Raw genomic sequence first — 13,709 nt, 5'->3', positions numbered from 1 at the left:
TTGTTTGTTTACAAAATATGTCATCTTTTTTATGAGAATGAAGATTTTAATTCCGTATTTGTTGACTCGATGATGGAGTCTGATGAGGAGGGAATATAAAATTCAGCAGCAAAAAAAAACTTTTCTTGATAAAAATACTAGAAAGAGGAAGAGAAAGTCCAAGTGGTAGAGTCATTTTTCAGTTGATGAGGAGGATCTCACTTTTGCTTCCTGTAAGTATTGTCAAAAACTTATAAGTTGTAAAACCAAAAATGGCACTACACTGTAGCAAATCACATTAGTAGGTGCAAAAAATATCCTCCAAATTTAGATAATAAACAAAAATTGATTGATTTTGAAAGTGAAACATTGGTAAATGAAGATGGAAGTACTGAAATAGTTAGTGTTCTAAAATGCTAGAAATTTGATCATGATTTGTGTAGGAATAAGCTTGCTAAAATGCTTATTGTTGATGAATTGCATTTTGCGTTTGTCGAACGTGAAGGTTTCATTGAATTCTGCAAGGCTTTAAATCATCTCTTTAAGCTTCTTTCTCGTACAACTGCCACTAGAGATTGTTATGCTCTTTTCATTGAACAAAAAAATGAGTTGAAAAAGACTTTTAAGAACTTACATTCTAGGGTTTATCTAACCACAAACACTTGGACATCAGGTCAAAATTTAAGCTATATGTGTTTGATAGCCCATTTTATTGATGATGAATGGAATTTGCATAAGAGGATAATTAATTTTTGTCCAATTGCTGGTCATTCCGGACAACTTATTGGCAGAGCTGTTGAAAAATGCTTGATTGAATGGGGTTTGAAAAACATTATGACTGTAACCGTAGACAATGCTAGCTCAAATGATTTAGCAATTGAATACTTGAGAAGAAGACTTACCATTTGGGAGTCTAGTTTATTGGAGGGTCGATATATACATATGAGATATGCGTCCCACATTTTGAATTTGATTGTGAAAGAGGGATTGAAAGAACTTGATTTGTCCATTATGAAAGTTCGAACTCTTTTGAGATATGTTAGATCTTCTCCCACTAGACTTCAAAAATTTAAAACTTGCATAGAAGAAGAGAAAGAGGATAACAAAAGTCTTGTTACTTTAGATGTTGAGACTAGATGGAATTCAACTTTCCTAATGCTCGAATCTGCTATCAAGTTTAAAAAAGCATTTGCTAGTTAATACATGAAAGACTCTTCTTGTTTCAAGGAACTTAGAAAGGTTGGTGGTGGACCCATTGAAGATGATTGGAAGAGAGTGAGTAGTTTTTACCTTTCTTGAGCATTTTTTATGATGCAACATTGAGGTTATATGGTTCTCGTTATATGAATTGCAACCACTATGCACACGAGATTTACGAGACTAGATTAATGATTTCCAACATAAGTGATTATGATGAGGGTATTAAGAAAATGCAACCCAAATGATGTCTAAGTATGAAAAGTATAATAGGAACATTGATAATATCAATATTATGATGTTTGTAGTTGTGATCCTTGACCCTAGGCACAAGTTGAATTATGTTAATTGGATTGTGCATGATTATTATGATGAAACACAAGCCACTCTTTTGTGCCTCAAAATTAAGATGGTTTTGCAATCTTTATTTGACTCATATGATTCTTCAATGTCTCCTTCAAAGAAAAATGATATGTCTTCCTCCACTTCTACTTCTTCATCTAATTTCACTCAAGGTGGGACTCAAAGTGGAGGTAAGATTGATCTTCAACAACTTATGACTTCAAAATTTCAAAGGGATACGGGTTGTTTGTTAACTAGTTCCAAAACAAATGAGTTGGAGAAGTATTTAGAAGATGCTTGTGAGTTTCATATTTCAAATTTTGATATCCTACAATGGTGGAAAGATCGACCAAAAAGATATTTGATTCTTCATAGGATGGCTAAAGATATACTTGCCATACCTATCTCGACTGTAGCTTCTGAGTCGGCTTTTAGTACGGGGGGTCGCGTCCTTGATTCTTTTTGCACTTCATTGACTCCAAAAATGATTGAATCACTTTTTTTCACTCAAGATTGGTTACGCACCTCTCGGTCACCTATTCTAATAGAGGAAAGTTTAATTGCATTGAAAGAGTTAGAGAAAGGTAAATTTATTTTTACTTTTGATTGCTTCTTTTTTTTGTTTATTCAATATTTAAAATTTAAACATAAATGTATATTTTAATCTTTTTTATTTTATTTCGTGTGATGTAGCCATGAAGGATCTAACTTTAGAGCAACCAGAGATCATAATTGACGAGACAATTAATACTTTGGATGATTTGTAAAATTTGTACCTTGACATTTTGAAGTACTTAATGATCCTACTATCTCTTTTATTATGTTGTTAAGACTTGATACTCTTGTGTTGTATTTTATTTTGAACATCTTGTGTTGATGAGATTTGATACTCTTGTGTGGTATTTTTAATATGAACATCTTGTGTTGATTTGAGACTTGATACTCTTATGTAATATTTTTATTTTTCACATCTTATGTTGGTTTATTGTTGTTGATTCAATCGAAAGGATGAAATAACCAAGATGAGGGGTCTTGTTTCCCACTTGAATTGTTGCTAGGAGCCTTGTAGTATCGATACTATACCACTTGGTATCGATACTTCATGCATAAAATTCAAAATTCGACCGTTGGAAAACAATGGTATCGATACTGTCAAAGGAGTATCAATACTACTATATAGAGTAGTATCTCGATACCATTTTGAGGTTATGTTTTCATGGTATCATTATTACCTTAGCAATATCGGTACTACTTTGTTAAAAACTTAAAATTGATTTTTTGAAGAAAAAAATCAGATTTGGATCCGGATATTTGGATATCTGATCCGAAATTTTGGATATCCGAGATTTTTTCGGATCGGATACGGATCATTACTTTAGGTATCCGAAATTTTTGGATATCCAAAAATTCAGATCGAATAAAATTCGATATCTGATAATGCACACAGCTAACTCTATATAGTAGTATCGATACTCCTTTGACAGTATCAATATCGTTGTTTTGCAACGGTCGAATTTTTGAATTTTATGCAAGATATCAACATTTTTGAATTTTTGAATTTTTGAATTTTTGAATAGGGTATCTTTTTGGTTGATCTTTCCACCAATGTAGGATATCAAAATTTGAAACATGAGACTCACAAGCATCTTCTAAATACTTCTCCAACTCATTTTTGTTGGCACTAGTTAACAAACAACCCGTATCTCTTTGAAAGTTTGAAGCCATAAGTTGTTGAAGATCAATCTTATCTCCACTTTGAGTCCCACCTTGAGTGAAATTAGATAAAGAGGTAGAAGTGGAGGAAAACATATCACTTGTCTTTGAAGGAGGCATTGAAGAAGCATATGAGTCAAATAAAGATTGCAAAACCATCTTAATTTTGAGGCACAAAAGAGTGGCTTGTGTTTCATCACAAGAATCATGGACAATCCAATTAACATAATTCAAGCCTAGGGTCAAGGATCACAACCACAAACATCATAATATTGATATTATCAATGTTCCCATAATACTTTTCATACTTAGACATCATTTGGGCTGCCATTTTCTTAATACCCTCATCATCAATGTTGGAAATCATTAATCTAGTTCCGTAAATCTCGTGTGCATAATGGTTACAAGTCACATAACGAGAACCAGATAACCTCAATGTTGCATCATAAAAAATGCTCAAGAAAGGTAAAAAAATTACTCACCCTCTTCTAATCATCTTTAATGGGACCACCACCAACCTTTTTAAGTTCCTTGAAATAAGAAGAGTCTTTCATGTATAAACTAGCAAATGCCTTTTTAAACTTGATAGCAGATTAAAGCATTAGGAAAGTTGAATTCCATCTAGTCTCAACATCTAAAGTAACAAGACTTTTGTTATCCTCTTTCTCCTCTTCTATGCAAGTTTTAAATTTTTGAAGTCTAGTGGGAGAAGATCTAACATATCTCACAAGAGTTCGAACTTTTATAATGGACAAATCAAGTTCTTTTAAACCATCTTTCACAATCAAATTCAAAATATGGGACGCACATCTCATATGTAAATATTAACCCTCCAATAAACTAGACTCCCAAATGATAAGTTTTCTTCTCAAGTATTCAATTGCTAAATCATTTAAGCTAACATTGTCTACGGTTACAGTCATAATGTTTTTCAAACCTCATTCAATCAAGAATTTTACAACAGCTCTTCCAATAAGTTGTCCGGAATGACCAACAATTAGACAAAAAATAATTATCATCTTATGCAAATTCCATTCATCATCAATAAAATGGGTTATCAAACACATATAGCTTAAATTTTGACCTGATGTCTAAGTGTTTGTGGTTAGACAAACCCTAGAATGTAAGTTCTTAAAAGTCTTTTTCAACTCATTTCTTTGTTCAATAAAAAGATCATAACAATCTCTAGTGGCAGTTGTACGAGAATGAATCTTAAAGAGAGGATTTAAAGCCTTGCAGAATTCAATGAAACCTTCACGTTCGACAAAAGCAAAAGGTAATTCATCCACAATAAGCATTTTAGCGAGCTTTTTCCTACACAAATCATGATCAAATTTCCAACATTTTGGAACACTAACTATTTCAGTACTTCCATCTTCATTTACCAACGTTTCACTTTCAAAATCAATCAATTTTTGTTTCTTATCCAAATTTCGAGGAAATTTTTTGCACCTACTAATGTGATTTGCTAAAGGTGTAGTGTCATTTTTGGTTTTACAACCAATAAGTTTTTGACAATACTTACAGGAAGCAAAAGTGGGATCCTCCTCATCAACTAAAAAATGACTCCACCACTTGGACTTTCTCTTCCTCTTTTCAGTATTTTTATCGAGAAATCTTTTTTTTTTGCTACTGAATTTTGTCTTCCTTTCCCTCCACATCAGACTCCATCATCGAGTTAACAAATACAAAATTAAAATCTACATTCTCATCAAAAGATGACAAATACTATAAACAAGCAATAAAATATATTATAAAATGTATGCATTATATTTCAGTTTTTATAAATTAGTTTACTACATCAGTTTGTTTTGTTATTTACCCAAACAAATATAGCCCTTACATGAGATTGAAATGGAGATTAGTTAGGGTTTTGGCTCGTCATCTTCAAATGTTGAGTGGAAGAATCTACAAAATCAATACAATCTGATTACAACACTGTTAGCTATGATATGCAAGTTTAACTACTTGGAAAACATGGAACACTTGGTTCATCCATCTATGAGGTACAAAAAATGAGGGTACAAACAGCTCTGGGTCGGCAATGAACCGGAATATAGTATAATTTTTAAAAGGTTGATAACCGCAAATAAATTACGGCAACTTACTGAAAAAAAGCTTGTCTAGACTCTCGTTGGTGACGAACTCGTACACCAGAAGAGAAACCAACATTTTGAAACCAGAAAACAACTTAAGAGTAAAAATATTGTAAAGCTTTGTCAAAGTTCTAACAACTAGAAAAGTAAGAAAGGTTTAATGAACCAACTGAACTAACAACAAAATTGTCCAAAATATTCAAATACTAGAATAAGGACAATACAAGAATAAAGTTAAGTTTATATGCAGCATCAAAAGACTTCCATGTGCATTGATTATTGTTTCTCAAACATTACAGGTAATATAAGTTTGACAAAACCAGAAACAAGAATCATTCGAATCAACTAACCATAAAGACATATTGACAGTGAAATCATTATTCTCACTAATCATAATTCATTAAACAAGGAACTCTGAACATAAACGATTTCAACACAATTCGTTAAACCGAAACCAAATTAAGATTTGTTGCAAGAACTAAACTTTTCAAGAAAATAAAATTACAGTATTTGAGATTAAACAAATCTCAAGGGGAAATGGAGGTATTTGCAGTATTTGTTGTTCATCATGCTTTTTATATACAAAAGTTGAAACTTTGAATACCTAAAAAGTAGTAGAAAAATCGTCCTTTAAAGAATCTATAACTATTCAACGAATCGAATGGCAAACAAAGTTCAGCAAAAGTTATCCCTATATTTTTTAGGCAACTAAACAAGAGTTTAAGTAGTTAGATCTTACCCTATAGACAGATCCAAAATAACCTTCACTGAGCTTCTGATGATGGTGGAAATTGTTGGTAGCAGCAACTAAAATATCGAAAGGGAAATTCTTTGAAGGGCGTCGAAAAATTCTAAGACAAAAAACGAGGGGAAGGGGACGACGAAAAACAGGGAAATGAGGGTACAAACAACTTTGGGTCGGCGTGGAATACAGACAGAAACAACTCTAGGTCGAATATAACCCAAATTTTTTTCGAGTTTTCGGATAGTCCGAACATGATTTTTTATCGATCCGTATCCGATCCGATAATCGGGAAAAAATTTCGGATACCCGATCCGAACTATTCAAAAATTGAAAAACAGATCAGATATCCGAATTTTTGGATTGGATCATCGGATCGGATCGGATTTTTTTGCACACCCCTATATAGACTAGTATCGATACCACTTCATGGTATCAGTACCATTTTGAGGTTTTGTTTTCATAGTATCGGTACTGTCTTAGCAATATCGGTACTACTTAGTTAAAAACTTAAAATTGATTTTTTGCAAAAAAAAAAAGAATTCGGATCCGGATATTTGAATATTCGATCCAAAATTTTGGAGATTCGAATTTTCGAATATCCAAATTTTTATGATTAAATACAGATCATTACTTTAGGTATCCGAAATTTTCGGATATTCAAAAATTCGAATAAAATAATATCCGTTATCCGATAATACACACCATAGTCAGAGGAGGTGGTTCGTAACAACGAGGATTAATATTGGGGGGTGTCCTAGAAGGATGTCAAGGATTACCTCGGTGTTTTTGGCGGAGGCACTGCAGCAGTCCATGCCTCGGAGTTTGCGCTCAATTTTGGGTTCCAGAATGTCATTATTAAAGGCGATGGGAGATATGTGATTGAAAATTTGAAATGTTAGCCTAGTTGGAGCATGACCATTCGGTTATAAGTGCTCTGATCTAGGACACGCGAAACTGAGCTTCAGTTTTCCGTGCATGTTTTATCCACTTCACTCAGCGAGAAGGTAATCAAGTTGCTCACCTCTTGGCAGATGACAAGGGACTAGGCTCCGAGGATCAGTTCTGGGTGGAAGAGTGTCCACGCTGCATCGAGGTTCAGGCCTCGGAAAATCGAAGGTGGATTGATCCTACTGTTGTTGTTACTCGTCTACTATTCTAATAGGCTCTATAGTTTCTTGTTCACTCCTTGCCGTTTGTGTTTAACAGATCATTGGCGGTGTTGCGAAGAAGACGAAAGCTAGCCTATTGTTCTTCTGTTGTTTTTGCTTCTTTAGGGACACGTTAGTTTTGTTTCATTCATTACTTTACAGCTGTTTTGCACTTTTTTTTGGGTTTCTTGTTTTCCTTTTGTTTCACAACTTTATTGCAAGTTATGTTTTTGGTTTCAATAAATAGCTAGCACTGTTCTTGAATAATGGTTAAGTACATGCTTGGATTCCTAACGGACACAGGTGCAATTCTCTTTGGCCTCAATTTATTTTTTCTTTGTTTTCTTTCTATCAAATTTGACACGGGTTACCATTTGATTTATAAAAAATAAATATATTAAACTAAAATAAAATAAACTAAAATCTTCGAATTGAAATGTGACACATGACGCAATGACACATGACATAATTCGGTTGGAGAATTAAATTTATTTTAATTTATTAAAAGTATGCCAAAATTAAGAAAATGTGTAAATAACAGGGTCTAAATGTGTGATTATATCAAAAATATTACAACACATAATCTATTAACTGTTAAGGTCCGTTAACCCTGATGACTACATCTTAATTAAATAAAAACGAAAATGATCATATTTTAGTTAAATAAAAATGAAAACAATCATATCTTAATTAAATAAAAACAAAAGTGATCAAAAGCATAGAAACGGATAGATGTAAATTTGTTTAAGAGTCGGTGTTTATTTTTAAAATTTTGTTACAAATTTTCAGAGGTTTTGAATTAATTAGACTAAAAATATGTTCAATAAAAAGTATGACCCTAAATTATTAAAACAAACTATTGATACAGTTAATTGTTAAAAGAAATATTAAAAATCGTATTCCAATCTTTTACGTTATATATATATATATATATATATATTTACAGTTTGATCAGTAAATCATTAACTTTCATAATTTTGATGACATAATATGTTAGTAAAAAAGTCAACTTTTAATTTGATGTTTTAAATTTAAACAAAAACATGTACAAGTATGCATATGAAAATTAAGAATTGTGGTCGGTGGGGAAGAACAATTGGATACATGAATCCAGGTGGGTGCAGCTGGAGCGTATTTAATTTATAATGTATTGTTTTTAATATTTGATTCCAGCACCCAACATCCCATGCAGTATCTGCGTGCCCATGATTTAGTATGAAATAACACAAATGCACAACGGAAAGCAGTGTCAAACCGTGTTGCCAGCTTCAACCCAGATTTACCTTCTTTTCTTTTTATTAAGCTAAATTGATTATAAAGTAATATATATTCTAAATACTCTCAATCATTTGACAATGAATGCTCAATCGTCTTGCTGAACTGCTGGTGCTCGAACCCGTGACCTATAGAAATAATAACGATGCTTTTAACCCGGATTTACACACAATGGGTTTTATGGTATATTTGAAAGCAAAGATTAGAGTGAAGCCTTTATTTCTGACCAACCTAATTCCTTTTGATATGACTTTCTTGTGTTGTAAATATTATATACATCACCACATTAAATTCAAAGCAACCTCAAAATTATAGAATATCCCAATTTACTTGCCATTAAACTTGGCCATTTCTATATTTACCTGCTATATTTTCAGTATTTCTATTATGTAAGTCATGATATTAGTCCTTACCTACCACATACGGTCAGACACACACCATTCACGCTATATTACTTCCTATAATGTCGGGTTTTTTTAAAACCAGTCCAACATTTTTGTTGGTCATATATTGCGCTCATGTGTTGTTACGCATGGTTTCTTCGTTTACATTTTTTTTGTTAAGTAATTGAACAAAATAATAATGAAAATTGTAAAATAAAAATAAATAAAAAGAGGGAAAACACACTTGAAAATTAAATGAGAAATCGCCTTGAAAGTAAGAAAAGAGAGGCAAAAACAAATTCACACAGCTAAGAAAAAGGCCAAGTTGCATGCAAAATGTAAAAGATCCTTTGAAATTGGGATGAGGTTTGGTAGAATCGGTGGGTTTGACCAACACAATCTCTCTACTTATGTTATTATTTTGAACTTCGTTTGACATCAAAGCATTTCTGGGGAAATATGTAGGATTTAGGTGGAAATTTCTGTAGCATGACTTCAACAAATTTATATAGTTGTTTGAGTAGATTGCGTTAGGAAATCCATCATCAAATTAGGGATGCTGTTAAGAGATTTATTATTTTCCTTTAGAATAGGGATGGCTTTTTTTTTTTTGAAAGATAGAATGGGGATGGCTGTTTTATCCTGATTTGATGGGTTTAAATAGATTTGATGGGTTTGAATAGATTCGATGAGTTTCAATTCGATGGGTCATTTTTTTTATATTAAAAATCTAAGTTTGGTTTAGATGAAAAAATTGATTCCGAGTCTAGGGATGGGCATAGGTTGGGTCGGGTAAGATTTTCGGTTCACCTGACTTGACCAAAAAATTATAAATCTTCTATTCGAATCTGACCCAAAAATATACACCTTCTATCTGACCCTATTTTTTGAGATAAAATCCGAACCTGACTTGATCCAAATCGAAATGATATAGTTATTAAAAAAATATTATTTTTATTCAATAAAATAAAGATTTAATTGAAAGAAAATAATATATATATATAGTATTATTGTAATTATCCTTAAATACAAAAGATAAAATTATAATTTTTTCGGGTCGAATATTTTTTTACCTTAAATCCGAACCTTACCTGACCTAAACATAAACTTAAAAAATTGACCCGACCCGAACCTTAATTTAAAAAAAAAACATACATGATGCGATCAAATCAGGTTAAAACTCTTTGATTTCAGGTTTCATGCCTATCTCTATCCGAGCCAACTCAATATAACATTATAATTTTCTCTTATGTATTTATAAATAATTGTAAAAATTATTATTATTTTTAATTATGTCATTATTTCACTTAATAAAAATAAATTACATGTATAAATCACATTGGATCGGGTTGGGTGGGAACTTCTAAGTATGAATAATTAAATTTATTTTTTGGATGAAATTCGAGTGATCTAAAATTTCGACATCATCGATGATCATACTATTTTCAAAGTGAGAAAGTAAAAGCTCTTGTTTAATGTATCTAGATAGAATATTGACCAAGAGAGAATGTAATTATGTTAATGGTAAAAATCAAAATTAACATTTTAAAAAAATATTAAATTAAAATGTATTCAATTTTTTTTTTCCAAAGAGATAGTAAAACCTCTTATTTAATGTATCTAGATGGAATGTTGACCGAGAGAGTATGGAAATGGTAAAAATCAAAATTAAAATTTTAGAAATATTAAATTTCATTGTCTGACCAAAGCCATCTGTTTAATGAATCTAGATGGAATTCTGACCAAGTGAGACTGGTAACATTTTAAAAATAATAAATTAAAATGCATCTAGATGGAAAGTTGACCAAAAGGAAATGGAAAACCAAAACATTGGTGGTTTATGGGGTTGGTATGATAATTACAACTAAAATAGGTCAAGTCCATAACCAACCCAACTTATAAATGCAAAACCCTATTGGCTTATTGTTTCGTAAAACAATCTTTTACTACCAGCACCACCAACCAGGCTTCTGTGTCTTTCTCCCGGAAGATTTAGCCAAAGACACGTAACTCTGCATAGAGAGACAAAAAAAAAACATGGGTTTTGAAAAGGGAACGTCTTTGTTGGAAGATTTGATAGAAAAAGCTGGAGGATGTGCTGTAATGGATGGGGGTTTCGCTACTCAACTTGAGAGCCATGGTGCTTCCATTAATGACCCTCTTTGGAGCGCTTTTTGCTTGATCAAAGACCCTCACCTTATCAAGCGGGTACATTTAATGTCCCTTTTTTTTCCCTTCTCATTTTTATTTCTCTATGAGCTTTGAGGGGAATATGTGCTTTGGTGTTTTATGATATCTGAAACCTGGTTTTAGATTTTCAATCAATGTAGACTCTCGAAATGTGCAGGTTCATCTGGAGTATCTGGAGGCTGGTGCAGATATCTTGGTTACTTCATCTTATCAGGTTTGTTGATTACTAGTTCTTTTTCTCAGATTGAGCCAAATGATTTGATTTGTTTAGGCTAATGTTTGATCTGCCTTGCATCTATTTCTAGTATTGATCTGGTATTCTGATGAAAAGATTAGCCTCTGATTTTAGTAGTTAATGAACAGAATGTTCTTATTTTGTTATATCTGCATATCTTATAGTTGTCTTTACTTTATATTTCCAGGCCACTATTCCTGGATTTCTTTCCAGGGGATTGTCCCTTGAAGAGGCAGAGACATTGCTAAAGAAGAGTGTCAAATTGGCCGAGGAAGCTCGTGATAAGTTCTGGGACGATACACGAAATGTTCCTGGGAATCGCTACAACCGAGCTTTGGTAGCAGCATCGATCGGAAGTTATGGAGCATATCTGGCCGACGGTTCTGAATACAGGTTGAGGAAATTTGTGTAACATAAAAAAGATTAGATGTCAGACATGTTTCATTTGCTTAACATGATTATATTATCTGCATCTGCTCTGTCTTTTCCTTCAGTGGTTGTTATGGACCTGATGTAAGTCTGGATAAGCTGAAAGATTTTCACCGGCGCAGACTGCGAGTTCTCGTCGAAGCAGGTCCGGATTTGCTTGCCTTTGAGACCATTCCGAATAAACTCGAAGCTCAGGTTTGTTCTTCCTCGTATTTCATTCGATATGTATGGTATATACCAAACAGAGAATGTATCCACATTTTAGCTTTAATCATCATGGATCAAATCTATTTTAAGACAGTACGGAGATACATTCAAATTGCAGGCCAGCGTGACAGCTTCTTTTTATGTCCAATTGCAGGCCTGTGTTGAGTTGCTGGAGGAAGAAAACATTCAAATCCCATCGTGGATCTGCTTCAGTTCGGTCGACGGCGAGAATGCCCCGTCCGGAGAGAGTTTCAAGGAGTGCTTCGATGCATTAAACAAGAGCACGAAAGTAAACGCAATTGGAATAAATTGTGCACCTCCCCATTTCATTGAAAGCCTTCTCTGCAAATTTAAGGAGGTAAATTCCTTCAAGCAAAAGAATATATATATGTATTGTAATAAACCATTGATTCTGATCGGAACTGTGCGATATTCCAGTTGACGACCAAGGCCATCGTTGTTTATCCGAATAGCGGTGACATATGGGACGGTAGAGCTAAGAAATGGAAGGTGAGTTATGACTGTATGACCTGGTTTAACAATCACTCTGCTATTAGTTTAAGAGGAAAAAAAATGTTGCATCCACCTCTAATGGACGTTTTTCTTTGATTAAACAGCCATCAAAGTGCTTCAGTGATGACACATTCGAGTTAGTTGCACCGAGATGGCGTGACCTTGGAGCTAAAGTTATAGGGGGGTGCTGTCGGACAACACCATCCACGATTCGAGCCATATCAAAGGCTCTGAAAGAAACGCCTTAGCGAGTTAAGAAGGGTCATTGAAAGTTGAAAGCATAGTTCACGATAAATTAAACATTGTTGCCTGCAAAATCAAGTTTTTTGTTCATTTTCTTTATAATTTATTGTTTCTAACCAGATGATCTATGCGTCTTCGTTCGTTTGTATCACAAGCATTTGAAGTAATGTTACAAAGTCTTCAGATAAAGTAAAAAAAAAAAAAGAGCCAATTTTGATAAATCTTCGAGAAGTATCCTTAGCCTTTCTGTTTGACAAGATGAGGAAATCAGTGCCTTGTTGAGAAAAAAACTTGTGCAAGGAGTTGACATGGTGCTTCTTGGTTCTACAATCTGCATGATATTTTGGTTTTGTAAACAAATTTAGTGCTAATAACGTTCTTTACTTTAACGCAAATACATCGAGCACAAGTTTGTTGAATTGCCAACAGCTCCTCTTCCGTTGCTTTACACCATTCTTTTCCTTATGCAGCTTCGATTGTTATTCAAATAACGCGGAAGGACAAAGATTGTGACAAATTATCTGATTAATAAAATTGCCAACAACTTCGATTGATATTATTTAAATAAAAAAATTAAAACAACAAGCGACAATCACACGCTAACAAAAAAATAGAAGGCTTAATACCAAATTAAATGTCTAAATTATACCCTTTTTCTCGAATATGTCTAAATTATTTTTTTGACTCATCATATTACTCAACATTTTCTCCATTACCATTTTAGATGTCTAACGTTTTCTTCGTTACCATTTTAGGTGCCCAGGTGTTAACCGCTGTTAAAAAATTCTGTTAAGTGACACGTGTCACGTTTTGATAATTTTGAGAGTTTTTATTTAAAATAAAAAACAAAAGATATAATTTTTTTTTCAAATATTAAAAAACCCAAAACTATTAAAACTTTAATTTTAATCCCTTTACCATTGTCGGCCACCATCAACACCGTCAATTGCCCGAACATCGAACGACATGTGACCGGCCAACCACCCATAAACAAAAACCCCATACTTTCGCAAC

At 33.1% G+C, this 13,709-nt stretch overlaps 1 protein-coding gene across 1 annotated transcript; it reads left to right on the top strand.

Annotated features, from left to right (window-relative positions):
* Positions 1-10,820: 10,820 nt before the first annotated feature.
* LOC120178164 (homocysteine S-methyltransferase 1-like) lies at positions 10,821-12,715 on the top strand. The gene is made up of 7 exons (XM_039184102.1): positions 10,821-11,086; positions 11,226-11,282; positions 11,491-11,696; positions 11,798-11,927; positions 12,094-12,297; positions 12,378-12,449; positions 12,557-12,715. Exons 1-7 carry the CDS (start codon positions 10,916-10,918, stop codon positions 12,698-12,700), a joined length of 984 nt encoding a protein of 327 aa, XP_039040033.1. The 5' UTR covers positions 10,821-10,915; the 3' UTR covers positions 12,701-12,715.
* The last annotated feature ends 994 nt before the right edge of the window (positions 12,716-13,709 follow it).

Source organism: Hibiscus syriacus, unplaced genomic scaffold (assembly GCF_006381635.1).
Source record: "Hibiscus syriacus cultivar Baekdansim isolate YM2019G1 unplaced genomic scaffold, ASM638163v2 tig00112344_pilon, whole genome shotgun sequence".
Lineage (NCBI taxonomy): Eukaryota > Viridiplantae > Streptophyta > Magnoliopsida > Malvales > Malvaceae > Hibiscus > Hibiscus syriacus.
This window is presented reverse-complemented; position numbering and strand designations above follow the sequence as displayed.

Bases quoted from the DNA above. Each gene is read 5' to 3' on its own strand.
- LOC120178164 (XM_039184102.1), top strand. From the start codon at position 10,916: ATGGGTTTTGAAAAGGGAACGTCTTTGTTGGAAGATTTGATAGAAAAA. The intron at 11,697-11,797 runs GTTGAGGAAATT...CTTTTCCTTCAG, and splicing joins GCCGACGGTTCTGAATACAG to TGGTTGTTATGGACCTGATG. The intron at 11,928-12,093 runs GTTTGTTCTTCC...GTCCAATTGCAG, and splicing joins CGAATAAACTCGAAGCTCAG to GCCTGTGTTGAGTTGCTGGA.